The sequence below is a fragment of the Panthera onca genome, chromosome B2 (assembly GCF_046562875.1).
Source record: "Panthera onca isolate mPanOnc1 chromosome B2, mPanOnc1 haplotype 2, whole genome shotgun sequence".
NCBI lineage: Eukaryota > Metazoa > Chordata > Mammalia > Carnivora > Felidae > Panthera > Panthera onca.
In genome coordinates, this window is record NC_138343.1 from 39,661,192 (window position 1) to 39,689,006 (window position 27,815).

A 27,815-nucleotide genomic window follows, 5' to 3' on the forward strand; every position below is an offset into this window, starting at 1 on the left:
TCAAGATATGTCCTACGTTTGGGGGGAAAGACCCATTTTTTTTTTTAATTCTTTAAAAAATTTTTTTTTTAAGTTTAGGGTGCCTGGGTGGCTCAGTTGGTTAAGCAACCGACTTCGGCTCAGGTCATGATCTCACGGTTGGTAAGTTCGAGCCCCGTGTCGGGCTCTGTGCTGACAGCTCAGAGCCTGGAGCCTGCTTGGGATTCTGTGTCTCCCCCTCTCTCTACCCCTCCCCTGCCCACACTCTGTGTCTCTCTGTCTCTCAATAATAAATAAAAACGTTAAAAAATTTTTTTTAATTTTTTTAAGTTTATTTATTTATTTATTTAGAGAGAGAGAGAGAGAGCGGGGGAGGGGCAGTGAGACGAGGAAAGAACCCCAAGCAGGCTCCACATGGTCAGCTCTCTGAACTCGATGCGGAGCTCGAACTCACAAACCATGAGATTGTGACCTGAGCGGAAATCAAAAGTCGGACGCTTAACCGACTGAGCTGCCCAAGGTGCCCCTAGACCAGTGCTTTTTAGGCAGAGCACTTTTGCACCCCTGGGGAACATTTGTCAACGTCTGGAGATATTTTGGGGTTGTCACACCCCGGGGGAGTGCGACTTGGCTTTTAGTGGGTAGAGACCAGGGCCGCTGCTAAGAATCCCGCAATGCCCAGGACAGCCTCCCAAAACACTGTCTGGCCCCACAATGTCAAGTGCCAAGTTTGAGAAACCCTGCGATAGACCCCACTTCTAATACTCACGTCCATTGCCCTCAGCCAGTCATATGTGTCTCCCCACGTGTGCCGATTTCTGATTTGCGAAATCCCGCCACCATGAACTTACCGGTGACTCTGGTGGAGAGCTCCACTCTGGGGAAACAGGAGGGAGGGCCCAGCGCAGGGCCACCTGCTCCTCTCCTCCAGCCCCTGCCTAGATGACCTACCCTCTATCATGGCCCTTTGGGCAGAGCCGCCAGGATGCCCCTATTTCCCGGGGCAGAAGTAACCGGCAAGGTCACGCTGAGTCAGCCCTTCTCGGCCTCCGCTCCAGGAACACATGGGGACTGGAAGGAGGCATCCACACGGTGGCTCAGAGCTTGCTTGGGGCAGCGGCACCGGGAGGCGTGGCAGCTGCCGAGTCAGCCAGGTCTTCACCCCACAGCCTTCCAGAGGTTTGCCAGACGGGCATGTCATGGCAGCCGGGGCCCTTTGGGCAAGTTACGACTTTCTGGACCTTGGTTTCTTTGTACGTTAAGAGCGGAGAACATTCACGCTCTCTGAGAGGACGCAGTAGTCAGGGAGGACATTTGTACCGAGCGCTGACACCGGTTCTGGTTCCAGGCGCAGCAGCAAGTGTGGGGAACAAACAGCACCCTGTCCTCCAAGAGGTCAGACTCTGGCAAGGGGAGACAGAAAATACGCAGGGAAACAGGGCATCTATTCCTGGTGGGGACCCGCAGGGGCTACATGGCACACCGGTTCTCTTCCTGTTGGCCCTCAGCCTCCTCTCCCCCTCCCCCTATCCGCCCCGCCCCCCCCCCCCCCCCCCCCCCCGCTTCTGTGCTCAGCAAGTGTTGGTGGCCTGAAAACGTTTCCCAAACTCCAGTTAGGTTCTGCCAGTGGGAAGAGCTGGTGAGAGAGGGGAAGGGAGAAGCGGCTTTATCTGCTTCTTCAGGGGACTCCCGCACTGGCAATAGCAGTGGCCACAGTGGGAGGCGCTGCCTCAGCGTGGCGGTGGCGGGGTGGGGGGGGGGCGGGAGGGGGGCTGCAGGCTCCTTGGATGCTGTTCAGGGGCGGTGGTAGCACTTCGAGCTGCTCAACACGAAATGCAGGCTGTGGGCTCCAGCCCAGGGACGTTAGCAGTTTCCTCGCCTCTGAGCACCGCCTCCTCCTTTCCAAGACGTCTGTGACCCGTTCCCTGTACTCAACCCCCTTCTGCTTGCAGCCCCTGGAATGGTTTCTGCTTTCCTGACTGGACGCTAATTGCTACCGAGGGCAATAAATGAGACAATACGGTGAAAATGCTTTTTTTTTTTTTTTAAATTTTTGAGTTTATTTATTTTGAGAGAGAGACAGAGGCAGGGAGGAGCAGAAAGAGAGACTCCCAAGCAGGGGCTCGAACCCACGAGCCGTGAGATCACGACCTGAGCTGAAACCAAGAGCCAGGCAGGCGCTCAACCGACGGAGCCACCCAGGCGCCCCCCCCCAAATGCTTTGTTTCTTATTACTGCAAGGCCCAGAGCAGAAGGGAAACCCCAAACCCAAACCCAAACTCTCAGTGACTTACTTGCCCCTTAGAGGGACTCTGACATGTTCCCACCCATCAGCTAGACTGCTTTAGGCCAGACCACCTGCCACCCCAGTGGTAGGCCATGGGCATCTTCAGGGACCAGGATCCACAAATACCCCCTCCAAACTCTACACCCCCTTCACATCTACCACTTCCTTCACCCTCCACAGTCCCGTTATATTCTCATGGCTATTTAGAAGTTCGCTCTTTCTTTTCTTTCTTTCTTTCAAACATATATATGTTTAATTATGAATAATTAATATATTAATATAAACATATTAATATACTATCTTAGAGACAGAGAAAGAGCGAGCATGAGCAGGGGAGGGGCAGAGGGAGAGAGAGAGAATCCCAAGCAGACTCCATGCTCAGCACAGAGCCCAACACGGGGCTCGATCTCACAAATCGTGAAATCATGACCTGAGCCAAAATCAAGAGTCTGACACTTAACCGACTGAGCCACCCAGGCACCCCTAGAAGTGCTTTCTGATTACCTGCCTCAATCCCACTCTCTATGCCTTCCTTCTATTTTGCTTTCTCTGTTCTCTTCAATAATATCAAGATTGCCCTCAAAGGCCTACAGACGCGGAACATGGCCACACAGGTGGATACGATCTTTGCTCCCTTACCTCCAAATACCACTGCCTGCACGTGCCTGAACTGCCACCCCAGAGTGGTCCTTCCGATTAAGTCAAATAATCTTTTAATGAGGTTCTCTGGGAGTCCATGAATCTCCCAAACAGACAAGGCTGTCTGTCAATCACATATATTCCTTCAGGAAGAGGAGTACATCATTGCCTCCAAAGTGGGATTCAGGAAGGAACGCCTAATTATATTTACTTCTATTTGTATCAGATTCATTCATATTTACCTTTTGTCTCACATTTTTTACTTTTGTTTTTTTAATTTTTATTTATGTATTTATTTATTTATTTATTTAAAGAGAGAGAGAGAGAGAGAAAGAGAACAAGCATGAGCGTTAGAGGGGGGGGGAGAGAGAGAGAGAGAGAGAGAGAGAGAGAGAGAGAATCTTAAGCAGGCTCTACACCCAGCAAGGAGCCCAATGTGGGGCTCGACCTCATGACCCTGCCATCATGACCTGAATGGCACGAAACCAACTGTTGGATGCTTAACCGACTGAGTTACCCGGGTGTCCCTATTTATTTTTTTAAGACTTTATTTTTAAGGAATCTCTATACCCAACATGGAGCTTGAAATTACAGCCTGGAGATCAAGAGTCACCTGTTCTACTGACTGAGCCAGCCACGCAGCCCCCTTTCTACTTTTCTACTTGGATGATGATTCTTACATACATGTTATATTAAGTCAGTAGCACAGGCATATAATTTGTAAGTAAAGAGACACACATCGGGATTGATGCTCAAGTTTTTAGGGGCGCCTGGGTGGCTCAGTCGGTTAAGTGGCAGACTTCGGCTCAGGTCATGATCTCGCCATCCATGAGTTCGAGCCCCGCATTGGGCTCTGTGCTGACAGCTCAGAGCCTGGAGCCTGCTTCCGATTCTGTGTCTCCTTCTCTTTCTGTCCCTCCCCCACTCACACTCTGTCTCTCTCTCAAAAATACAGATTAAAAAAAAAAAAAAAGTTATGCTAAGTAAAATAAGCCAGACGCAAAAAGTCAAATCTTGAATTCATTTCACTTACATGAAATATCTAGAATAAGCCAATTCATAGAGACAGAAAGTATATCAGAGGTTATCAGGGGTAGGGGGAAAGAAAGAACAGGGAATATTATGGGTTAAATTGCATCTCCCCAACCTAAAATGATGTGCTGAAGTCCTAATCCCTGATACCTGAGGATGTGACATTATTTATCTGGAAATAGGGTCCGTGCAGATTGAACGAGGTGGAGGTCATGGGGGGGGGGCCCTAACCCAATATGACTGGTGTTCTTATAAAGGGGGGCAATTGGACTCAGAGACACACATACACAGAGGGGAGACAATGTGAATTCAGGAAGAAGAAGGCCATGTGACTGGATCCATGTGTGTCCAAGCCAAGGAATGCCAAAGACTGCAAGTAAACACCAGAGGCTAGAAGAGGCAAGGAAGGAGCCTTGCCCAGAGCTGTCAGAGAGAGTGTGGCTTTGTGGACACCTTGATTTCAGACTCCTAGCCTCCAGAACTGTGGGGACGATAAACCGCTATTGTGTTAAGCCACCTAGTTTTTGGTACTTTGTCATGACCACCCTAGGAAGCGAACCCAGGGAGTTATAGCTTAGGAGTTACAGAATTTCTTTTATTTATTTATTTATTTATTTTTGGGACAGAGAGAGACAGAGCATGAACGGGGGAGGGGCAGAGAAAGAGGGAGACACAGAATCGGAAACAGGCTCCAGGCTCCCAGCCATCAGCCCAGAGCCTGACGCGGGGCTCGAACTCACAGACCGCGAGATCATGACCTGGCTGAAGTCGGACGCTTAACCGACTACGCCACCCAGGCGCCCCAGGAGTTACAGAATTTCTGTTCAGAGTGATGAAAAAGCTCTGGAAATAGATAGCGGTGATGCTTGCACAACATTTCGAAGGTAATGAATGCCAGTGAATTGCGCGATTAAAAATAACGTGGCAATTTTTTTGTGTTATATATATTTTACCACAATTTAAAGCAACTAATAACGTAATATACACCAAATCTTGAACTGTACGTTCTTTCAAATGTTTATTTATTTTTGAGAGGCAGAGCATGAGCGGGGGAGGGGCAGAGAGAGAAACACACACACAGAATCCGAAGCAGGCTCCAGGCTCTGGGCTGTCAACACAGAGCCCGACATGGGGCTCGAACCCACGACTGCGAGATCACGACCTGAGCCGAAGTCGGCCGCTTAACCAACTGAGCCACCCAGGCACCCCAATCAATACACCCACTTTGGAAGAAGTTTGGCAGTTTCTTACAGAACTAAAATACTCTTACCATACAATGTAGCAATCACAGTCCTTGGTATTTACCCAAATGAGTTGAAAATTTATGTCCACACAAAAACCTGTACATGAACATTCATGACATTCTTGAAGAGGCAAAACTTGAAGAGAATAGTGGTGCTCAGGGTTTTAGGGCAGTGAAACAACTCTGTCTGATGCCACAGTGGTGGATATGCTCATTATACATCTGTCCAAACCCATGGAACATGCACCACCAAGAGTGAACTCTGGACTTGGGGTGATATACGGGTGTATGGTAGATGGGACCTCCCTGTACTTTGTGCTCAGTTTCGCTGTGAATTTGAAACTGCTCTAAAAAATCCTGGGGCGCCTGGGTGGCTCAGTCGGTTGAGCCTCCGACTTCAGCTCAGGTCGTGATCTCGCAGTTCGTGGATTCAAGCTCCGCGTCAGGTCCTGGGCTGACAGCTCAGAGCCTGGAGCCTGCTTCGGATTCTGTGTGTGTGTCTTTCTCTCTCTGTCCTTCCCCCACTCACGCTCTGTCTTCCTCTCTCTCAAAAATAAGTAAACATTAAAAAAAAATTTTTTTTAATCCAAAATCTGGCACTGTCCAGAAAAATTTTAACAGGTCAATTTATCATTGTTATAAAGTTAAATTACTAAAAAAAAAAAAAAAAAAAAAAAAAAAAAAGTTTGGAGGTCACGGCAAGAGGACATTTATATGTGGATAACAGCTCAGAGTTAACTCACCATAGGGATGACGGCAAAGGGATGGAGGGGAAGAAGTTCTATGTGAGAGTGAAGCAGCGGTGATGACCCAAGCCACCTCCTTTCTCCCAAGGAAGATGGCACCTGCGGAGGGCCGCGGGGCTAGGGCAAGTTGCGTAACCTCTCTGTGCTTTGGTTTCCCCATCTGTGAAATGGGGGCAATACCGCTATTAGCATTAATCGATATTTACTATTTGGAACATTAAACCGGGGAACTAACGCACAGTGCTGTTCATTGTGCCTGTCGCATGGGAAGCACTTGTGTATCACCCGGAACAGCGACCCTGGGGCCCTCTGAAGCCCCCCCCACCCCCGCACCTGCTGTGGAGTGAGCGTTGGGGAGGGAAGTGTCGGCAAGAGAGTTAACATTTACTGAGAGACAACCACGTTGTACTGGGCGCTCACTCAATTTCTCCCCCCACCCCCCGATTGTGAGGTGGGAACTCTCCTCCCAGAACTGGACACTCAGAAAGTTGCAGTGATTTGCCCCCAAATCACCCAGCTTGGTAGAAGCGACCGAACCAAGATGCACATCGGGTCTCCATGACACCCAACCAACTCATTTCCACTCTGCCAAGTGCCCGGGTACCCCGATTACCAATGAGACAGAGGAGAGGTGCAGAGCGTCGTGTCTCCCTATTCGGCAAGCCGCTTGGAGGTGACAGACACATCATGAAGAATATCACAGTTCCCTCCACGTGCTAAAGGCTGCGCCCGGAATGGAATGAGCACTGCATGTGGCCTCAGAAAATGTGGCACAAGTCCCAGCTACATCCACTACTAGTTGTGTGGCCATGAGCAGGTCACTTTACCTGGGCCTCAGTTTCCTCGTCAGTAAAATGGGCATAATAACTAGGCAGACCGCGTGGATTTTTGAAGGAAGCAACAAACCTAGAAATGTCTAGCAAGGGGATGGCATACAGGACATACCCAGTGCGCGTTTACTGAATGTGACATACCACCAAGAACAGAAGAGAGGGACAGAATCAGGCCTGGGGTCCAAGCTCACATGGCATCTCTTTCAGGAAGGCGGGGATCAGAGCTCCATTCCCCACACGGTGCCCATCAGGGAGGGAGTCAGGGAGGGGAGCTGGAGGTTCTCAGTTCCAATCCGGCAGCCCCCGCTGCACACAAACACACCCTCTTCTACACAGCCCTCTGCCGGGAGGTTGCGCCACAGTGTCCCGTCCCCCATTCCCCCGGGCACAGCAGAGACCACAGCTGCGATCCAGCTGCGGAACCGGGCCCAGCCGCTCCCGACTGGCCTTGAGCCAGAGACAGGAAGCCGGGAAGAATTGTGCATGCCTGCCGGACACTGGGAAGGGGTGGACACCAGGGGCTGAGCCCGGGCCAGACTTGTGAGCGCATTGTGTAGAAAGGACTAGATGGGAGAGCTCCGTGGGGTCATGGTCACCCTTCATTGCCCGGAGGGCTCTGGGTGGGGGGAGGGGATTTGGTAAGCCCCAGGAGGCTGGAAGGAGCACTGGTTTGGGAGTCTAGACACCCGGGATTTAATAAGATTTTTCAACCCATTCACTGTGTGACATGCAATCAACCCCTTCCCCCTCCGGCCTCTTGGGAAACTGATCTATTGAGCTCTCTGTGGCAGACACCCTCCAGGGAATACACTGGCAGAGGAGACAGAGTCCCCTCTCTCCCGGAGCTTTCCTCCTGCCGATAAACAAACATGTGGAAGAGAAAACATGGCGAAAAGGTTGTGAAGAAAGAGAAAGTGCTGTGAGGGGACAGTGAGGGGTCCCGGACGGCCTCTGAGAAGGTGACACAAGCAGAGGAGACGTGGAAGTGAGGAAGGGGGCCATGTGGAGATCTAGGGGAAGCACATTCTGAGCAGGGAGCAGAGCAACAGCAGAAGGCCTGAGGCAAGGAGAAAACACGAACTCAGGAAGCAGCCAGGCTGGAAGAGAATGAGCGAGGGAGACGAGGGTGGTGGTAGGAAGAACCCATCTCCCAGAGCCCGGAGGCCACTGTTAAGCACTTGGCATTTTACTCTGAACCGATCAGTGGGCTCCAGGAGAGCCAGGCCGGGACAAGGGGAGCAGAGCCCGCCTGGTGTGTGTGAGTGGGTGGGAGTGGCATCTTAAACCTCCACTCATTTGCCCTGGGGTCCTACCCAGGTCCTTTGGGGAGAGTGGTGTGTAAGGCCTAGAGTGATCAGGGCACTTGGCTCAGATGAAAAACGTCAAGGAGCATCAGAAAAAACTCCATAATGAAGGGGGGCCTGGGTGGCTCAGTCTGTTGGGCGTCTGACTCTCAATATTGGCTCAGGTTGTGATCTCACAGGGTTGTGGGATGGAGCCCCGCGTTGTCAGGGCGGAGCCTGCTTAGGATTCTCTTTCTCTGCCTCTCCCCTACTTGTTCTTGTTCTCAAAATAAATGAACTTAAAAAAAAGAAGAAGAAAACACCATAATGACAATAAGCAGTATCTTCCTGCAATATATCTAAAAATCAAAATTAATGCAAAAAATCCACAGTGCACAAAATGCCAACATTTTGTAAATCAATGCAGGGTCTAACCCTGAACTTGCACGATCCTGTCTCCCTGGCTTCACTCTAACCCCAGCCCTGGTTCCAATAAAACTTTATTTATGGAAATAGGCAGCTAGCTGGCAGGGCTGGAATTTGCTGATTTGGGTGTTTTAAATACTAAAATAATTGGATTAAAACGTTATGTATCTTGGCATCCTTCTAAATTTTGCACCCCAGCCAAGTGCCCGGTATACCTTACCCTAGTCCTGCTCCTGGACAACAGTGAAAGGATTGAGTTCGACACCGAGGGCCCCAATATTCAACCCTCCTGAAGCTCAGACAGATGCAAAGATTTCACCAGGGAAACATATGGATGGTGGGGCTGGGATGTGAACTGTAGTCCCATGACAAGGCCCACCACCTGGCCATCACATCCTACTGTGCTCTGTCCTGGAATGTTGATTTCGATGAGTGTTGATTTTTTAAACCTTTATTCATGTATAATAAACACACAATGAAGCACATGTACCTGAAACGCTCACCTTGCTGAATTTTCACAAACTGAGCACACCTGTAAAACCAGCATGTGGGGATTCGATTCAAAGCCTATTTTACATTTCCAACAAAACAAACATATTAGTCCTGGGCCAGATTCCTAGGACTTGGGCGCAAGCAGGCGACTTGGGACCCTAAGGTCGGGGGACTGGACTGATCCAGAGTTTAAGGGCCCTGGATAGAGACTGAGAAGGGAGAAACGGTGCCCATCTAGGGAGTGTGGTTGAAGGGGGGGCCCTGTGGTGCAGGAGAGGGCAGACAGAGACGGTCCCTGGAGACAACGTCCCCCCACCCCCTCGGAGGAGGGCGAGGCCCACGCCGCGGGCCCAGGTAAGCCGGTAAGAATGCAGCAGTCGCCGAGCCGGGCGCGGGTGCGTCCCGGTGACTCAGCCCTTGCCAGGAAGGGGGAGTTCACTCTGCTCTCCAGAGCTCCCAGACCGCAGCCTGGTCCGGGCTGGCTCCCGGGGCGCCAGGCCAGGGCCCCGCAGCAGGCAGCCCGGCCCCGGGAGCGGGACCCTTCCTCCAGGCCCTCCCCCCCCTTTCCGGTCGCAGCCACCTGGGGTCATCACAGGGACGCGGCCGCGGGTGGCGAGAACGCGGCGAGCGAGCGCCGTGGGGCCACGGCAGTCCTGCCCCTGCCGCGACGGCGCCGCAGGGGCCTTCGAGCGGCGTAAGTAGCGACTGCGGGGGCTGGAGGAGGCCAAGGAGAGGCCCCGAGTCACTCACTCGGCTCCCGGTGTCCCAGCCCCCTGCTTCAAGCCCGGGCTGGAAGGCGGGATTAGGGGAACTGGCCTGGCGCCGCCGCCGCCTCCCTAATTGCTCACTGGCCGGCGTGGTGGGGCGCCCAGACTCGGCTCCGAGGCGGCCCGGGTCAAGTGTGGCCCAGACGCTGTCACCCCAGCGGCGGCCCCACCTGAGGATCATCCCACGGGCGCGCCCAGCGGGCCGCAGGCTCCAAGCCCTCCCCCATTCTCGGGGACCTGGTCCCGGGGTCACGCTGAAGGTCCTCGCCCCCCACCCACCCCCACCTCGGGCTGTCTGATGGCGGCTCCTTCCTGTCCCCACGGCCCCGAGGAGGGACTCAGCTCGCGATTCCAGATATGCTGTCGGGCTGTCCCTGCCTGGAGGGGCCCCTTCTCTCTTTCCCCGAACAGCCGCAGTTTGGAAGGCCTCGGACTCCGGTCTGGAGCCAAAAGAAGGGCTCAACTGGAGAACCTCTCTTTGCCTCCAAAGTTGGTTTTCTGACACAAATTCCCACGCACAGCTGGCAGGGCCGGGGCAGGGGGCGGGGGTGAGGGGGGTGCGGATTAGGGATGCTCGGGGCTGCTACCGGACGCGGGAGGCTAGATGGTCACTAACCGGATTTCCCGGAGGGACAGCTTCTGGCGGAGTGGGCACGAGGTCTGTGAGCCCCAGGCCCCAGGCGGAGGGGGTGGGCGAAGGGTGCCCGAGGGCCTTGATCACTCCCATCTTTGGGACAACGAGATTTGGGGCCACAATTATTCAGACCACTGGCTCGAGGTGGTTGTGGTCACAGCGGTTTCTCTCTCTCTCTCTCTCTCTCTGTCTCTCTCTGTCTCTCTCTCTCTCTCGTTCTCCTGATTTCCCGAAAACTTTTGCAGAGTTTAGGGCAGGAGAAGGCGAGGGCGCGGCCCCTAGTGCGGCCCCTCGGGGCGCTGGGCCTGGGGGCGGGCGGAGATTTGGGGAGACTGGGGCCCAGCCCCGAAGTCGCGGAGGAAACGCGCGGAATCGGCTTCCTGTGGGGGCTCCGGCCGCGGCGCCCCGCGGACAGACGTGTCCGGCCCTGGCAGCGCCCGGCCCGGCGCGGGGAAGGGACGTGGGGGTGGGGGGGAGGGGGCGACGGGGAAGCCGGGGAGGGGGCGGGGAGAGGGTGGGCCTGGGAAGAGGGGAGGGGAGAGGCGAGCGGGGGAGGAGCGAGGGGGCTGGAGAGGGAGAAGGAAGAAGGAAGGGGGCGAGCGGCGCGAGCTGGCGCCGAAATGGGAGAAAGGAGCGAGTGAGAGGGGAGGGGGCGCGGGGCGAGCTGCGGGGAGCCGAGCGGCCCCTCGGCTGGGGCGCCCTCCGCAGGCGCGCATGGCAGCCTCCGCGCCGTGATCCCCGCCGGCTGAGCGAGTAGCGCGCAGCTTGCACGAGTAAGTTGGTCGGGGGGCCGCGCTGGAAAGGGGGGAGGCGCGCGTCTGCGGCCGGATCACCCCCCCCCCGCGCGTTCCCCCCTCCCCTGCTGGCGCTAGGGGAAGGTCGGCCTCGCCCTCTGAGCCCTGTTTTCTGCAGGTCCCGGGCCGATGTCCCAGGTGAGTGGCCAGCGCCCCCCTCACTGCGACGCGCCCCATGGAGCCCCCAGCGCAGCCCCGGGCCCAGGTAGGACCACGGCTGAAGAGCGAGACTGGAAGGGAGCGGGGTGGGCGGCCAAGCCGGGGGAAGGAGGGGTGGGGGGGTGGGGGAGTTGGTTGGGGGGATTTGTTAATTCTCATTCCTCCTCCGGGAGACGCGGGGAGACGGTTCCGGGGAGCTTGGGTGGAGGTGGGGGTAAGGAGACTGGGTATGGGGACTGGGTCCAAGGAGAGTAGAGGGCTGGGGTGATGGGGGCAGGGCCGAATGGAGACGGCGGCTGCGCCAAACTGGCTCCAATTACCCCCACTCCCAACACCAGGCGCGCGCACACACACACACACACACACACACACACACACCGCGGTGTCTGTCCGTCTGGGACTTGTGTCCCAACCGTTTCTGCCCAGTGTGTAAATATTTATGGGGGCCTCAGGCTGGGGTTGGGGTGTCTGAGTCTTTCTCTCCTTCCCTTCCCCCAATCCAACGAGAGCCTAGCGCTTCCAGAAAACTTTTGTCCGCCGAAAGCTGCTGCAGGACCCGGCCCCTCCCCTCCTTGCCATCTTGTCTCCCTCGTCTTCCTCCCCACCCGGGCCTCGCCGCTCCCACCCTGCAGGCGCGCGCGTACACACACACACACACACACACACACACACACTCCAACCAAGTGCCCATAGCTGGAGTGAAATGCCCCTTCCCCCACCTCGCAGGGTCTGTAACCTCTCTGGGATTCTTGCGGGAGCCTCCCACCCCAGGAAGGCTTTGCAACTGCCAGAGAGATATGGGGTGGGAGCCCTGAGGCTGTGGCTCTCAGTCCATTGTCCTCATTGTGCGGATGTAAACTGAGGCTCACAGTGGCACGCAGGGCCCTCACAAAGTGGGGATTTGTTCGGGGGCAGTGTGGCGGAGAACAAGAATCTAGGCCCAGATTTCGGGACTTCAGCTCTAGGTTAGTCTCATATTCTTTTGCCTTCCTCTCACCCACCCCCCTCTCCCTTTCTCCCCTCTTTGAGACTCTGAATAAAGAAGGTCTGGTCCTGGGTCTCTGACACCAACTGCCTGCATAGCCTTGGACAATTTCCTTCCCCTCTCTGGCCTCAGTCTCCACCTCTGCCCATAGGGGCCTGTGTGCCTGTTGGAGAGGCCGTCACCTCCCCAGGTCTATCTGGTGCACACCCAGGGCCACCTCAGTGGGGCAAGGACAAGTGGAAGATGTCTGGCCAAGGGCCAACGTGTAGATGGGACTCGTGTGCCTGTTGAGTATCCCCGCTAACCCTCAGATTCTCTCTCCTCTTTGTGGGGCCCTTGGAGCAGAGACTTCTGGAGAATAAGCTCCTCCAAGAAGTGGACTCCTTCTTCAGCCTGGAGAGAGAGGTTGGGGCGAGGGCCAGGAAGGATCTTTCTCTGTGTCTGGGAACCTCTCTCCCTCTCAGCTTCTCTCACCCCTCCTCACTTTCTGGGCCTCTCCTCTTTCTCTCCCACCCTCTCTCTCCCGCCCTGCCTTCTTTCTCTGCTCATCCGTTTTCTCCGCTCTCTCCCCCACTACCTCCTTGCAAGCTCGACTCTCCTGTGTGACCCATTCCGAGTGCTAGCAGGGAGCCGAGGGGGCTGGATGTGCTCAGGGAGGGTGGGCCACCTGGAGGGGTAAACTCTAGGCTGTAACTTAAGGCTCCCCCGACCCAGAGCCCCAGCGAGCCCCCTCCCCAGCCTGAGCTGGGCCAGACAATGTGGCTTTCATAACTCGAGGAGGCCTGGCTCTGCCGCCTTGGGAGAAAGAACCCTGCTGCCCAGGAAGCCCAAACCGCAGGAGACCCAGCCAAAACCCCACAGACGCCGAGACCAGAATCCCCCACACTCCCTGCCGAGGGCTGACAGAACAGCAAGGCCAGAGAGCTGCCTCTGGGGGCCCTGTTGGCAGGACAGCCTCGGAGCAAGTTCCCCCCTCCCTCAGCCACCCAAGATGCAGACGGGGTGCAAGGGGACTCAGGGTAGCTCTGGCTGGGGCAAGTGGCCAAGCCCCCACACCCTTGGCTCCCCCAGTACCTCCTCCCCACCCACCCCTGTGAGCCCCGGAGAGCCTGGCTCCCTTACCCACGGCAGATTTCTGTCCAGCACTGGGGCGTCACATTCCTGCTTTTGGTTCTAAATTGAATTTCCTGGGGAATTGGAGCCTTCAGACCTAAAATAAAACCAACCCGACCCAGCCTAACTGGCCAGCTCAGGCTGTCTTCAGTCCTCAGCCTGGTGGCTGGGATTGGGACTGATGTGTCACAAGTGTGCATCCAGTGAGCTTACATTCTCGTCTTCTTGGAGTCTGGAGCCAAGTGCTACCCCTAATCCTCACCCCCTCATTCTCCCTCCTGCCCCTGACCTGGGGCATTCCAAATTCCAGGACTCGGTCCTCACCAATGGGATATTTGTCGAGTGCCCACTGGGGGTGCAGAGATGAACCGTGACACCACGGGAGCAAGCTGGGGAGGGCTGCAGTCTGTCTGGTCGAGGAGCTGTGACCTCACTGTGAGATATAAGTAACAACAGGTGTTAAATGGGTCCTAAGTTCTCAGGAGAGGGGCCACTCCAAGGAGGGTCTATTGGCTTGAAGATCAAGGGAAGGCTTTCTAGAGAAAAGGGTGAAGCTGGAGCTGGGCCATGAAGGATAGGTTGGATTGGAGGAGTGGGAGAAGGGAGGGGTAGGGCCTTCCGGTCAAGAGGAGTGTGTAAGCAAGGGTGGATTGGTCAGAAGGCTCGGTGGTGACCTGAGACCATGGAGAGGTCCGGCTGCCTGGAAACAGAATCCCTGTCCATTCATCAGGCTGAAGATGTAGACTGAGGGGCCTTGAATGCCAGGCCAAGTAGAGATTGGGGTCCGAGGCTCCAGTCCCTACCCTCTGAGCAGAGAGATCCTGGCCCTCTCCAGAGACAGGCAGAAGTCCAAGGGGGAGAAGCCTGAATCCACTGCGCACAAGATAATGGAGAGGGCTGGGTTTGAGAGACCAGGCATTGGAGCTCCGGAACAAGGACCCCAGAGTGAACCCATCCCACCGAAAGAAATTCCCCGTACTCTGCGGTCCAGGAGCACCCCTCACCTTGGAGGGCAGCAGGAGGAAGGAGCCCCCAGGGCTCCTGCTGAAGTTGTGGGTCTCCCTACCTTCCCTCTTGGGCTTGCAGATTTAAACGGGACTTTTCCGCTCCCTTCTGGGAGGCCTTTCCAGAACTCAGGGCATTGGCTTGAACCCTATCCTGTGTCAGGGAAGAAAGTATGTCAAGGCAGAGGGACTGCTGCCTTTCTATAGTTCCCTCTTGTGGATGGAGACCCTAGAGAGAGATGCAGGGCTGGGGCTTGGTCTCTTGGTTGAGCACTTGAGCTCCACCTCTCGTCTGACTTTTCTGCTCCATGGGCTTCTAGGGAAAGCTGTTTCCTGGTCCAGCACCTGGGCACTGGGCCATCTGGGTAGTATCTCAGTCATAGCTCAGGTCTCCCCGCCACTTCTTAATGCCTCCTCATTTTGCTTCCATGTCTCTGGGCACTCAGCACGAGTTCCTTGTGCCCTCGGGGTCGCGTCTGTTGGGTCCCCTCCTCACTCCAGGAGGCCTGTCCTCTGTGTTTCCAGGTCACGATGACTGGAGTGGATTGTCTTTCCTCCCTAACAACCTTCCAGGTCTGAGCCCTGCCCCAGAATGGCCCGTTTCCTCCAGGAGGGCCTCCTCGGAACTTGGGCTGGGCTGTCTAACTTCCTGTCTGCACTGGCCTCGAGGTCACCAGCCCCATAGGTGACCTACAAGAAGAGACCGCCAGAGAGTGGCGACACTAGGGGTGGAGGGAAGAAATGGGGACCAGTCTCCCTAACCCCGCTTTCTCACCTTTATCCCTTTCCAACCCTGGAGGGGGGCCAAGGGAGCTGCAGTCCTGGCTCCCTCTGTGGCAGAACGGATGGTGTCATCCCGGTGCACCCCAGTGACCTCAGGAGAAAGCCTGGGAAGCGACCACAAGGCCCCAGTTCTCTAGGCTCACCAGCCTCAACGCCACCAAATGACTGTGGCTTCCCTTGTTCACGATGTAACCGTTCACCCTGGGATGTTGGCTTCCCGTTGCTATTCTTGAAATGTCTTTTTCCCCTTCTTTGCTGATTATCCAAGACCCAGTGTGGTCGTTGTCTTCTCCGGGAAATGTCCTAGAGACACAGCACGCACACTCACCCCTGGATGAGTGCCCATCTTCTGTGCTTCCACAGCCTAGCGTACCTCCTGCCCCTCAGTGTGTGTGACTGCCCCCCACCCTCCCACAGAGAACTCCTGGGGCAGTGACCTGGTCTGTCTCATTTTGGTCTACCCAGCACTTGACGTATTGTAAGTTGCATTATAGCTGCTTAATAAATGTTAAACCAATGGCAGAGGGAGGGAGGGAGGGAGGGCGGAAGGAAGGAAGGAAGGAAGGAAGGGGAGGGAGAAAAGAAGGAAGGAAGGAAAGGGACGGAGGGAGGGAGGGAAGAAGGAAGGAAGGGGAGGGAGGGAGGGAGGGAGGGAGGGAGGGAGGGAGGGAGGGAGGAAGGAAGGAAAGAAGGAAAGGGAGGGAGGAAGAAGGGAAGGAAGGAAAGGAAGGAAGGAAGGAAGGAAGGAAGGAAGGAAGGAAGGAAAGGGAGGGAGGAAGGAAAGGGAGGGAGGGAAGAAGGAAGTAAGGAAGGAAAGGAGGTAGGGAAGAAGGGAGAATGGAAGGATAGAAGGAGGGAGGGAGGATGGATGGAAGGAAGGAAGGAAGGAAGGAAGGAAGGAAGGAAGGTGGAAAGAAGAAAGGAAAGGAGAGGGGGAAGGAAAGAGGGAGGGAGGACAGATGGAAGGAAGGAAGGAAGGAAGGAAAGAAAGGGAGGAAGGAAGGAAAGGAGGGAGAGAGGAAGGAAAGGGAGGGAGAGAGGAAGGAAGGAAAGGAGGGAGGGAAGAAGGAAGGAAGGGAGGAAGGGGAAGGAAGGAGGAAGGAAGGAAAGGGAGGGAGGAAGGAAGGAAGAAAGGAAAGGGAGGAAGGAAGGAAGGAAAGAAGGAAAGGGAGGGAGGAAGGAGGGAAGGAAGGAAAGGGAGGGAGGGAGGGAGGAAGGAAGGAAGGAAAGGGAAGGAGGAAAGAAAGGGAGGGAGGGAGGGAGGGAGGGAAGAAGGAAGTAAGTAAGGAAAGGAGGTAGGGAAGAAGGGAGAATGGAAGGATAGAAGGAAGGAAGGAGGATGGATGGAAGGAAGGAAGGAGGATGGATGGAAGGAAGGAAGGAAGGAAGGTGGAAAGAAGAAAGGAAAGGAGAGGGGGAAGGAAGGAGGGAGGGAGGACAGATGGAAGGAAGGAAGGAAAGAAAGAAAGGGAGGAAGGAAGGAAAGGAGGGAGGGAGGAAGGAAAGGGAGGGAGAGAGGAAGGAAGGAAAGGAGGGAGGGAAGGAGGAAGGAAGGAAGGGAGAAAGGGGAAGGAGGGAGGAAGGAAGGAAGGAAAGGGAGGGAGGGAGGAAGGAAGGAAAGGGAGGGAGGGAGGGAGGAAGGAAGGAAAGGGAGGGAGGAAGGAAGGAAGAAAGGAAAGGGAGGAAGGAAGGAAGGAAGGAAGGAAGGAAGGAAGGAAGGGAAGCGAGGAAGGAAGGGAGAGAGAGGGAGGAAGAGGAAGGAAGGAAGGAAGGAAGGAAGGAAGGAAGGAAAGGGAAGGAGGGAGGAAGGAGGGAAGGAAGGAAAGGGAGGGAGGGAGGGAGGGAGGAAGGAAGGAAAGGAAAGGGAAGGAGGAAAGAAAGGGAGGGAGGGAGGGAGGGAAGAAGGAAGTAAGTAAGGAAAGGAGGTAGGGAAGAAGGGAGAATGGAAGGATAGAAGGAAGGAGGGAGGATGGATGGAAGGAAGGAAGGAGGATGGATGGAAGGAAGGAAGGTAGAAAGAAGAAAGGAAAGGAGAGGGGGAAGGAAGGAAGGAGGACAGATGGAAGGAAGGAAGGAAAGAAAGGGAGGAAGGAAGGAAGGAAAGGAGGGAGGGAAGGAGGAAGGAAGGGAGGGAGGAAGGGGAAGGAGGAAGGAAGGAAGGAAGGAAGGAAGGAAGGAAGGAAGGAAGGAAGGAAAGGAAGGAAGGAAGGCAGGCGAGGAAGGAAGGGAAGAGAGGGAGGGAAGAAGGAAGGAAGGAAGGCGAGGAAGGAAGGGAAGAGAGGGAGGGAAGAAGGAAGGAAGGAAGGAAGGCAGGCGAGGAAGGAAGGCAGGCGAGGAAGGAAGGCAGGCGAGGAAGGAAGGGAAGAGAGGGAGTGAAGAAGGAAGGAAGGAAGGAAGGAAGGAAGGAAGGAAGGAAGGAAGGAAAGAAGGGAGGAAAGGAAAGGAAGGGAGGGAGGAAGGAAGGAAGAAGGGAAAGGGAGGAAGGAAGGAAGGAAAGCGAGGAAGGAAGGGAAGAGAGGGAGGGAAGAAGGAAGGAAGGAAAGAAGGAAGGAAGAAAGAAAGGAAGGAAAGGGAGAGAGGGAAGAAGGAAGGGAGGGAGGAAAGGAGGGAGAGAAGGAAGAATGGAAGGATAGAAGGAAGGAAAGAAGGAAGGAAGGAAGGAAGGAAGGAAAGAAGGAAGGGAGGAAAGGAAAGGAAGGGAGGGAGGAGAGGTTCATGAATGGCCCCCTACATGCCAGGGCACTGCTGAACATTTCATCTACTCTTTGAAACCCTGAGGGATAAGCACTAGGACCTGTCTTTACACACAAGGGAACACAAGTTCTGGTCACTTGCCCAAGCTGGTTACTGATAAAAGCCAGGGCGTGGGTCTTCCAGCTCCATGCTCAGGCCTTTTTCATGACACTACATGGGAGGGACAGTGCTGGCTGTCAGGGCCATGGCACGGTGTCTCTAGGGCCAAAGGCTGGAATGGGTCAGGCTCCTCCCTTCCTGGGAGTTAGGACTCAAACCCTGAACCTCCATGTTCGCGCCAGCTTGGTCTTAGCCCCCAGGAGCCATGTCTGAGCTGTTGTCTAGACCAGGCTCAGGGCTAGGAGAGGTGCCATCTGGTAGGCATTGCTCCTCCCCGAGTGTCTCTGTGCTCACCTGCTCCTCTTGTCCCACCCGTATGATCTTCCAGAAGGCGTTTGACTCTGCTCTCGTTACCCCAGGTAGTGAGGGGGCTTTCACCGGGCCCAAAGAGTGGGTGGGGCTGGAGGGAACCCTCCCCCTGCCTCCCTGGAGCAGCCATGGTCGCTGTGAGGGGCGCCCAACACATAACTCTGCTGCCCTCCAAAGATTCAGGAGCCCTGCGCCCCCCTCCCGCCCCAGCTTCTGTCTCTTCGAAGGGCCTGTGGTTTTCCCAGGCAGGTGTGAGCACGTCCCTCGGTCTAGTGCTGTCTGTCCTGTTTACTTGGGTTCCCGGGGCCTCGTCCCCTTGGCCATGGGGACCAGGATCTTTGGAACAAGGATTGCTCGGGGCCCAGGGAGGCAGCGGAGCCCCTGGATGGATCCCTCCCCTCCGGCTGCTCCCACCCCCCAGACCTGCATGCCCAGCCCTCATCGACTCCTCTAATGATCACCCTCCTCTCCCTACTCCCTTCTTTTGGAGAAGGACAGAGAAGGACAGCGTATGCATGCCCCTGTGTTCTCTGTGACTGAGTCTGTCTCTGTTTCCAAGACTAGTCTTTGTGTATCTCTCGGTCGCTCTGGGCGTGTCTCGGTCACTTTGCGTGGTGGGCACAGGCGGGTGTTGATCATTTACTCTCTGGGTTTCTGCCCTTTCTTTTCCTTCTCTGCCTGTGGCTCTCCTCTCCCTGTGCCCTTGTGGTCTCTGTGTCTCTCTGTGTCTCTTGTTTCTACGTCTCCCCTGCTTCCAACATGGCATGCAGTGGGGGGGGGGGGGGGCGGGGAGCACCCTCTCTGAGCCCCTGTTACCCTGAATACACAGCCGGTGGTCTGATGAGAGGATCAGGCTGCACCCTGTACCCTGTAATTGCCCGCCTGGCTCCGGGGCCCCATGGCCCCCGACTTCACCCTCCTGGCTCCCAGCTTACCCTCAGTCAGGCCTTCCCACACCCCAGGGGTGGCACCGGGGGGGATTGGGAGTCCAGGTCCCTTTCTGCCGCCCTCCCCTACCTCCCATCCCCCTAACCCTCTTGCCCTGGGCCCAGGGGGCCCTAGTCTTGCCACCTCAGGAGCTGTGGGTTTGAAGTTTGCTCCATTTCTGCCTTCCGCCCACCCTGCACTGAGGGGCTGAGCTCCTCACTGTAATTACATGTGGCTGCGGTCCGCCTCTTCCCAGCCTCCTGGGCCGGCTCCCTGCCTCTCTTCCTGCCCGGCCCCTCCGCCTCAGGCCCGTCCTTCTCCTCACCCCCAGGTCTCTGATTCCTTCTCCTGCTCTCATCCTATTTGACCGGGCTTCGCCCTATCTGTCACTCTCGCCCTTCCGGTAATCATGTTCCCTTCTCTGTCGCCTCTGCCTCTGTCCCCATCCTTACCTGCCGCCCCCTCACTTTCTCTCTACTGAACCTCCCTCCTGTCCCAGGCTGTCTGTCATGGGGCTTCTGGGGGCTCCCTCTTTCAGTGCCCAAAGCTGCCTTCTGATGCTGTCTCTCTCTCTCTCTCTCTCTCTCTCTCTCTCTGCTTCTTCCTTTCATTGTCCCTTTGGTTCTTCCCCTGTCACTCTTTTTTTTTTTTTTTAATTTATTTTGAGAGAGAGAGTGAGTGTGGGGGAGGGGCAGAGAGAGAGACTCCCAAGCAGGCTCTGAACTGATGCAGGGCTCGAACCCACAAACCACGAGATCATGACCTGAGCTGAAGTCATGAGCCCCCCACCCCCATCACTCTCGATGCCTGTCCCTACTCTCCATCACTGACCATCTGTCTGTTCTCTCCTGCTCCGCGGTTCTGCCTCTTCTCCCCACTTCCCTTCATACTGCACATCGCTGGGGCGCCTGGGTGGCTCAGTCAGCTGAGCGTCCACCTCCTGATTTCGGCTCAGGTCATGATCTTGGAGTCTGTGGGACTGAGCCCCGCATCGGGCTCCGCACTGACAGAAAGGAGCCTGCTTGGGATTCCGGCTCCCTCTCTCTCTGCCCCTCCCCCACTTGTGCTCTCTGTCTCTCCGTCTCTCTCTGTCTCTCTCTCTCTCAAAATAAACAAATAAACATTAAAAAAAAAAACACTGCACATCTCTGGCCCCTTTCCCTGACAACCACACGGACACATGTAAACACATGCACTCACGTGCACGCATACACACACACACACACACACACACACACACACACACCCTTGATCACTCGTGGGTTTTGTTTTGGGAACTTTCTATTTTGGAGCCTGGCACTGTTGCCAGATAGGGTAAGGGCTGGGTAGCTGGTACAAAGAGAGAATGAGGGCTCATGGCATTCTGGGCTGTGGGAAGGGGACCAGGGCTGGGCAGACAGGAGGGCACCAGGAAAATATACCTTCGTCGTCTGATTTTTCTCTAGCCCAGACCCAACCCCTCCTGCCTGAGCTGGAGGTAGTAACAGGATCCACGCACCCTGTGGAGGCAGTGCTAGAGGAGGACTCCCTGGAAGAGGCGGCACCCCCCATGCCCCAAGGCAATGGCCCTGGGGCCCCTCAGGCCCTGGACAGCACTGACCTCGACGGCCCCACAGAAGCTGTGACACGTAAGTCCTAGGGAGCCAGGGGATGCGGGTGGCAACATGGAGGGGTCGCGCCAGGGAATCCGATTCTTACGGGCTGGCGGAAACGCAGCCGTCGCCCGCGGGAGCCTAGCACAGGGCCAGGACCTTGGGTGGGCGACGGAAAGGCATGGTCACTGTCCTTTCTGTCTAGGAAAGAGACCGCCACAGGCAAAATGACTGGTATAAGATCAGTTCACAAGGAGTGTGGACAGGCTCCAGGCGATATGGTTCAGGACAAGAGGGCGTGTGGCCCTATGAAAGGAAGAAGGGGGCTGGGGGTGCTGGGAGGGAGCACAGAACAGAGCCAGAGCAGGGAGCCAGAGCAGAGCCCCGCTGGATCCCACCCTTCCGGGCGTCAAGGGTGAAGAGGCAGGAGAGAAGCCCCCAGCTGCCCTGGGCAGAAGGGAGCCCACCCCCAGGCTTGGCTCGAGGAGGCCTCCGAGGAGGTCCTGGAGGGAGGGAATTCTTCCCCTTCGCTCTCAAGAGAGGGGGAGGGGCAGCCAGAGCCATTTGTATTTAATAATAAGATCCACAAAATCTGTAGACACATTTGCCCTTTCCAACCTTCTCTCCCTAAAGGATCTCACGAGCTCTTCAAAGCAGCCTGTAGCGAGGCAGCAGGATAGCTCTTGCCAAGTCCATTTTACAGATGAGGAGACTGAGGCACACAGAACCACTCAGCCTGGACACAGCTGGGGAACTCAGGTCTCCCGGCCCAGTGCTCTCTCCTATGCCTTCCTGCCCAGCTGGCAGGGCTCAGCAGGGAGCTGCCTTCAGCCAGGGCATCTGGGGCTAAGTTGGACTCCCTGGAAGTCGGGGTTACTAAATCCTGCTAGCGCACTGCCCTCAGCCTCCTCTAGACACACCCACCAGCAGAATCGAGAGAAAGAGGTCAGCGCCGTGGCCACAGAGGAGGGGGCCTGGATGGGAGTCGGACAGACACCTCTGTGTCTATGGGCCCGAGTGTTTGCTCTGTGACTCAGTCCCCACGGCCACCCCCACGGCTATGGCCACAGGCAAGCTCTGTGTCTGCCCGAACCTCCCAGGGCCCTCAGCTCACCACACACTCCCGCCCTCTGGTCACTGTGCCCATGTTTAGGCATCAGGGCAGGGGGCACGGAAGCTGGCCAAGGACTCGGGCCGGTCTCCCGCCACCACGGGGCCAAGAGGTGGGAGCAGGATGATTCAGGCCTGGCTGCTTCCCATGGCCTTACCCCTGTTTACCCAGATGCAGGCACCAGCCACACCTCAGGGCCAAAGGCTCCCAGCACGGAGCTGCTCCAGAGCCCTGCTCCCATCCTCTCCTGACTCCCCACCTGGTCCTCGGCTCCTTTCTCACAGCCTCCATCCCCTCCCCACTCCACTTCCTCGCTGTGGAATCTTGGGCAGGTTTTACCCTCTCCACACCTCAGTTTTTTCATCTGTGAAATGGGGCCGGTAATAGTCGATCTGTCACAACTACGACACGGAAAGCTCTCGGCACGGTGCTGGTACCTCATCACAGCTCCACGCGTAAGCTACTAGTTCTGAGACTAGTGATGGTTGGGATGTAGCAGCCTATTCCTCAGTCCTCCGTCTCCCAGCCTCTGCTCCCTTCCTGCCTCTGCGTCCCGAGCCCCAGCTCTTAGCCTCCAGGCCAGGCCCACCTCCGACATTTACTAGCTGTGGGACCTTGGACAAGTTACTGTACTCCTCTAGGACTCCGTTTCCTCCTCTGTGAAAGGTGGGTCCTGCCCTATGGAGATACTCAGAGCCCTGAGTGGCTGAGGGGTCCCAGAGCTCTGCTTCTCCCTCCCCTCCCCCAAACACACACACACACACACACACACACACACACACACATACACACCTCCCCTCATCTCTTGTGAACAGAACCATGCCATCCAGGTGAGCAAACCTGAGGTGAGGAAAGGGACTGGGTGCTTTGGGGGGGATCCCCAGACCCAGCTTCCCTGTACCCCACTGATGAAGCTGAAGTTTGGTCCCTCAGCCTGAGATGGGGACTCAGAGAATTCCTGGCCTCGGGGACCCCCCCTCCCCCACCGCTGGCCTCTCTTCCCTTGTCACCCTTCTCACCCAGACCCCCAGGGCCCCACAGCAGACTCTGCCAGCCACCCCACAGAGGCGGACAGGCAGGGGAGCCGAGGGGAAGAGAGGGGCTGTGAGGGCCCCTGGAGTCCAGGGCCAGGGCGTTCATCTCCAAACAGATGTTTCCAATAAATCACCCAGCACACGAAGGGCAAAAACAGCTGGGGGCTTGGCAGGGGCTGAGGTGAAGGTTAACTGCTTCGCTGCTGTCCTTCCTCACCCCAGCCAAACAGTCCTTACCCCTGACCACCGTCCCTCTTGCCAAAAACCCAGGACTCCAAGGGCAGGAGAATGGATTTCATGTGGGGTAAGAAGATGGGGTCCAGGGCTCTGAGTCCCTCCTCTTGTCTTGCACCTCTGTCTTTTCTGGAGGGAGCACTGGCCTGGGAGTCATGGGCCAGGCTCAACTCTGCTATTTCCTGGTGTGCCTCCGGGCACGTCAGTTCTGCTCTCTGGGCCTCAGTTTCCCCATCTGCAGAATACACGGCCGACTAGTTGGCCTGTGGTGTATCTAAGGACCGGGCCAGAGCTCTGGGAGGTCGGCCCCCCACCCCGGGGTCCCGCATTAACCTTTCTCATTGTCTCTCTAGGCCAGCCTCAGGGGAACCCCTTGGGCTGCACCCCTCTGGTGGCGAATGGCTCAGGCCACCCCTCGGAGCTGGGCAGCACCAGGCGGGCGGGGAATGGTGCCCTGGGTGGCCCCAAGGCCCACCGGAAGTTGCAGACGCACCCGTCTCTCGCCAGCCAGGGCAGCAAGAAGGGCAAGAGCAGCACCAAATCTGCTGCCTCCCAGATCCCCCTCCAGGCGCAGGAAGGTAAGCACCCCATCCCACCTCTCCCTGGGAGAGGCCTCCAAAGGCATGATGCAGCAGCATTTTCACCAGGTTGCTCGTTAGAAGTTCAGTCTCAGCCCCGCGCCAGGCCTACCGGCTCTGAACCTCTGGGTAGGGCCCAGGAGACTGGCCTGGGAATCTGGCCAACTACACCTGGTGGGTAAATCGAGGCACAGCTGCGTTCTCAAGACCAGCCCCTCCCCATCTCTGCTCACGGAGAGTTGCCGTAACAAGGAAGAAAACCATGTGGGCTGATCCTGTGTAAGCCACCCCATTTCTGGAAACACAGCTTCCCTCAAGGAATGGACCCTCTGTTTAGTGAGAGCAGGACACCCAGCAGAATAAAATGAAGCACCATCATCAGATACTCACATGGGGGTGCAGCGAGGACTGTGTGCTCCGGCGGGGGCGGGGGGGGGGGGGCGCCGTGGTACGGCGGGAAGTCAGAGAACCCAGATACGCCAGCCATCGTTCCTGCAATGCAGAGGGGCCTCTGCAGGGCCGCCCTGGGCAGCCAGCTTTTCCACCTCATGAGGCATCAGTTCAGCATGGGTGACGGCCCCCTGTAGCTCAGTGGTACTTGACCTTCACCCCAGAATTTTTAAGTGAGCCCTGTCCACTCCAGGGGACTCCGTCCGGCCTGGTCTTCTGCAAACAGGATTCAGTGTGCACATTTGCACGTAATGTGTTCACCAACTTTCCCACAGAACAGATTCTGCCCAACAGTCTTAATTATGAAGGGAGTATTCGTTCATTTAAAATGTACTGCACATCTGCTACGAGCCAGGCCCTGTGCTGGGTAACCAGTCCGTGGCCTCTAAAGCTCTCATGAGAAAGACAAACAGGTAATCACCATATGGGGTGATAAATACACTGACAAAGCCACACACTGGAGATTATGCAAACAACCCCAGGGGACCCCACACCAGCCCAGAAAGCTGGGGAGGACGAGTCTGGGCAGGCTCCCGAGGTGTCTGAGCAAGCTTTAAAGGGTGAGTAGGAGTATCTAGCCAGGAGGGGCATTAACACAGAAGTGAGAAATGGCTAGTTTGGCTAGATCATGAAATTATGTAAGGAATGGGGAAAGGTGAGACTCCAAAAAGGCAGGGGCCAGGGAGGCACCTGGTTAACTCTACCCTGGACCTAGACTTTATCTGGAAGGCAATAGGGAGCCATTGAAGGGTTTTAAACAAGGTAGTGACTTCCATCGGATCTGCATTTGAAGAGAACGCCCTCGTTCAGTTTGCAGGTAGGTTGCAGGGGCTCCGAGCTGTCCCTCCACACAGTCCCTCCACACAGAAATGAGGCGGGAGAGTCAGATCCTCCGTGGTGTGAGACTCTCTGGAGGGGAGGCCAGGGGCCCACCTGCCGCGTGCCCAGCCCCTGGGAGGGATGCCAGCTCAACATCCTGGCAGCACACTGAGTGGAACTAGCCTGCCTGGTTTGGGTTCCCAGCTCCACCGTTTCCCCGCTGGCTGCCCAAGGGTAGGCTCACGCGTTAATTCAGCTACCATTTACTTACCTCGATGTCAGGCACCTTCTAGGGACTAGTAACATGCCAGTGACTACAGCGGACAAAGACGCCTGCCTTACATGTTAGTAGGAGGAGAAAGCTGTGCAGAGCCATGGAAGGTGATAAGTCCTGGGGGTAGGGAGGAGGCGAAGCAGGCCAGGGGCGGGGCTGAAGGAGCTGGGGTGCGGCCAGCAGGTCACAGAGATGGTGGTTGTGGAAAGCCACAGCAGAGTGATCCAGGGGGACAGTGTGGGAGGAGACCAGGTCACGTGGGACCGTGGGGGCCACTGTGAGATCTTTGGCTTTTACTCCTAGTGAGGCGGAAGCCGCTGGAGGGCTCTGAGCACAGGAGGGATGGACTCCACTGAGGTTTTGCAAGGGTCCCTCTGGGCTACTGTGTGGGGAGTGGGTGCAGGGAGGGGTAGTCAAAGGTGGGGAGTGGGGTTACCAGTGAGAGGGCTGTTGCAGTTGCCCTGGTGAGAGAGCAACAGAATGGCAGGATTCTGCTGGGTCTATTTTGAAGTGACTTCTCTGTGCCTCAGTTTTTTCATCTGTAGAGTGGGGCTAAGAGTGGCCCCATCTCATGGAATCCTTGCAAGTTTAAATGAGTTTCATTCATGCCCAACACTTAGAACAGTGCCTGGGACGGGCTACCACTCAGTGTGTGTGTTAAATAAATGACTCAGGGTGTCGAAGAGCGGGCCTCGGGGTCCAGACCGCCTGGGCTCAGACCCTGGCTCTGAAGCCAATGGGGCAGGTGCATGTAACTCTCTGTGCCTTGGGGTCATGCCCTGGAAAGAATCACCATTTCTCTGAGCTGTGGGAGGGTAGGGGAGCGCTCGTGAGCCCCCTGTGGCTGGGTCTCTGGCCCCTTGGCTGTCTCACGGCCCTGTCCCCCCACCCGTGCCCGCAGACTGCTGCGTCCACTGCATCCTGTCCTGCCTGTTCTGCGAGTTCCTGACGCTGTGCAACATCGTCCTGGACTGCGCCACGTGCGGCTCCTGCAGCTCCGAGGACTCGTGCCTCTGCTGCTGCTGCTGTGGCTCTGGCGAGTGCGCCGACTGCGACCTGCCCTGCGACCTGGACTGCGGCATCGTGGACGCCTGCTGCGAGTCCGCCGACTGCCTGGAGATCTGCATGGAGTGCTGCGGCCTCTGCTTCTCCTCCTGACCGCCGCCGCCCCCGCAGGGTCCCTCGCGCCCGCAGCCCGGGGGCGGGGACGCGCGAGGCCACCTCCGCGGAGGCGGCGGGGGGGCGGGGCCGCTGCAGCGCCGCCTCCTCGCGGTTCCCGGGACCGACGGTGGCCCCGGACACCCGTCGGGCGGGCGGGCTGGGGTGGGAGCCGCGCCTGGCCCCGCGGCCTGGGCTGCGGAACACTGTGAACGTGGGGCGCAGGGACGCGGGGGAGGCGGGGCCGGCGGGCGGTGCGCTCCTCTACCTCTCACCGCCCCTGGCGCCCGCCTCCCGCCGCCCAGGCTCCGAGGACAGCAAAATGTGAAGTGAGACACCCCAGCCCGCCCTGGGCCAAGCCCCTCCCCAGTCTTCTTCCTGGGACCCGCGGGGGCCTGACCCCTGCGGTGACCCCCGAAGTCCCCCAGAGGGCAGGGCTGGGCCAGAAGGGACGGGAACGTATAGAGACGACTGGAAGGGGGGAGAGGGAGGGAATGGAGGGAGGGTCTGTTCTATTTGTTGCTGTAAATAAAGTTATTTGTCCAGCTCAGATTTCCTCGGCTCTCGTGACTACTCACGAGTCCACAGACCCCGAGACTCCGAAGCAAACACCCACCTCCCCCCACCCCCCCCACCCCCCACACACAAAGCACCCAAATGGATGAGCCTTCCTTCTGGGGTCTGTTCTCTTCATGTTCCCCTCCCTCCTTCACGGTCCCCTGAAAGGTAGCAAGGGTACAGACTCCCCACCATTATTTCCCTCTTCCCATCAAAGGGAAGGGGTGAAGCCCAGGGAGGGAAGAGTTAACCCTTGGCATAGAATTAATTAACAACAGATGTGTTCGGGTTTTGATTAATTAATCTCCTGCTGACTCCTGCTTCTCGAAGCCCTTTCCGTGATGGCTCTGAGGCTTGGGTGCCGCCTGTGTCCGTGGTAGAGCAGTGTCCGGGGAGGGGTCGACTCAGGACGGCGCAGCCTGGGCTTGACCCCCGGCTGGCCCCGGAAAGCAAGCGTGGCTTGCATGGGGGTCACTCAGCCCAGCCTCCAGTCCCCTGATTGTCAGGGGGCCTGAGGAAGAAGAAAACAGGCAGGACTAGCAGAAGCCTGGGAGGCCCCATGGCCAGAGCCCTCCTTGTCTGCAGGCAGGACAGCACTGAGCACTGCAGGAGGGGGTTCCAACACTGGGGAGGCCTGGCTGGGCTGAGCCTTCCCTACCCCATCCCCAACCAGGAGAGAGTCAGGAGGGGTCCAGGGTGAGTGAGAGAGAGAACATCCC

The 27,815-nt window shown here is 56.7% G+C and overlaps 1 protein-coding gene across 3 annotated transcripts; it reads left to right on the top strand.

Annotated features, from left to right (window-relative positions):
• Positions 1 to 9,416: 9,416 nt before the first annotated feature.
• On the top strand, positions 9,417 to 27,090 carry MDFI (MyoD family inhibitor). Of its 3 annotated transcripts, none has more exons than XM_060615484.3 (5): positions 9,417 to 9,654; positions 11,274 to 11,360; positions 20,734 to 20,916; positions 23,613 to 23,837; positions 26,282 to 27,090. In XM_060615484.3, exons 2-5 carry the CDS (start codon positions 11,285 to 11,287, stop codon positions 26,536 to 26,538), a joined length of 741 nt encoding a protein of 246 aa, XP_060471467.3. In that variant the 5' UTR covers positions 9,417 to 9,654; positions 11,274 to 11,284; the 3' UTR covers positions 26,539 to 27,090. The 3 variants fall into 3 exon arrangements, with proteins under 3 accessions (XP_060471467.3, XP_060471470.3, XP_060471466.3); XM_060615487.3 differs by lacking the exon at positions 9,417 to 9,654 and adding an exon at positions 10,297 to 10,385; XM_060615483.3 differs by lacking the exon at positions 9,417 to 9,654 and adding an exon at positions 10,928 to 11,134.
• The last annotated feature ends 725 nt before the right edge of the window (positions 27,091 to 27,815 follow it).

Coding starts and splice junctions, on each gene's coding strand:
- MDFI (XM_060615484.3), top strand. CDS start 11,285: ATGTCCCAGGTGAGTGGCCAGCGCCCCCCTCACTGCGACGCGCCCCAT. Junction 11,361..20,733: donor CAGCGCAGCCCCGGGCCCAG/GTAGGACCACGG, acceptor ATTTTTCTCTAG/CCCAGACCCAACCCCTCCTG. Junction 20,917..23,612: donor CCCCACAGAAGCTGTGACAC/GTAAGTCCTAGG, acceptor TTGTCTCTCTAG/GCCAGCCTCAGGGGAACCCC.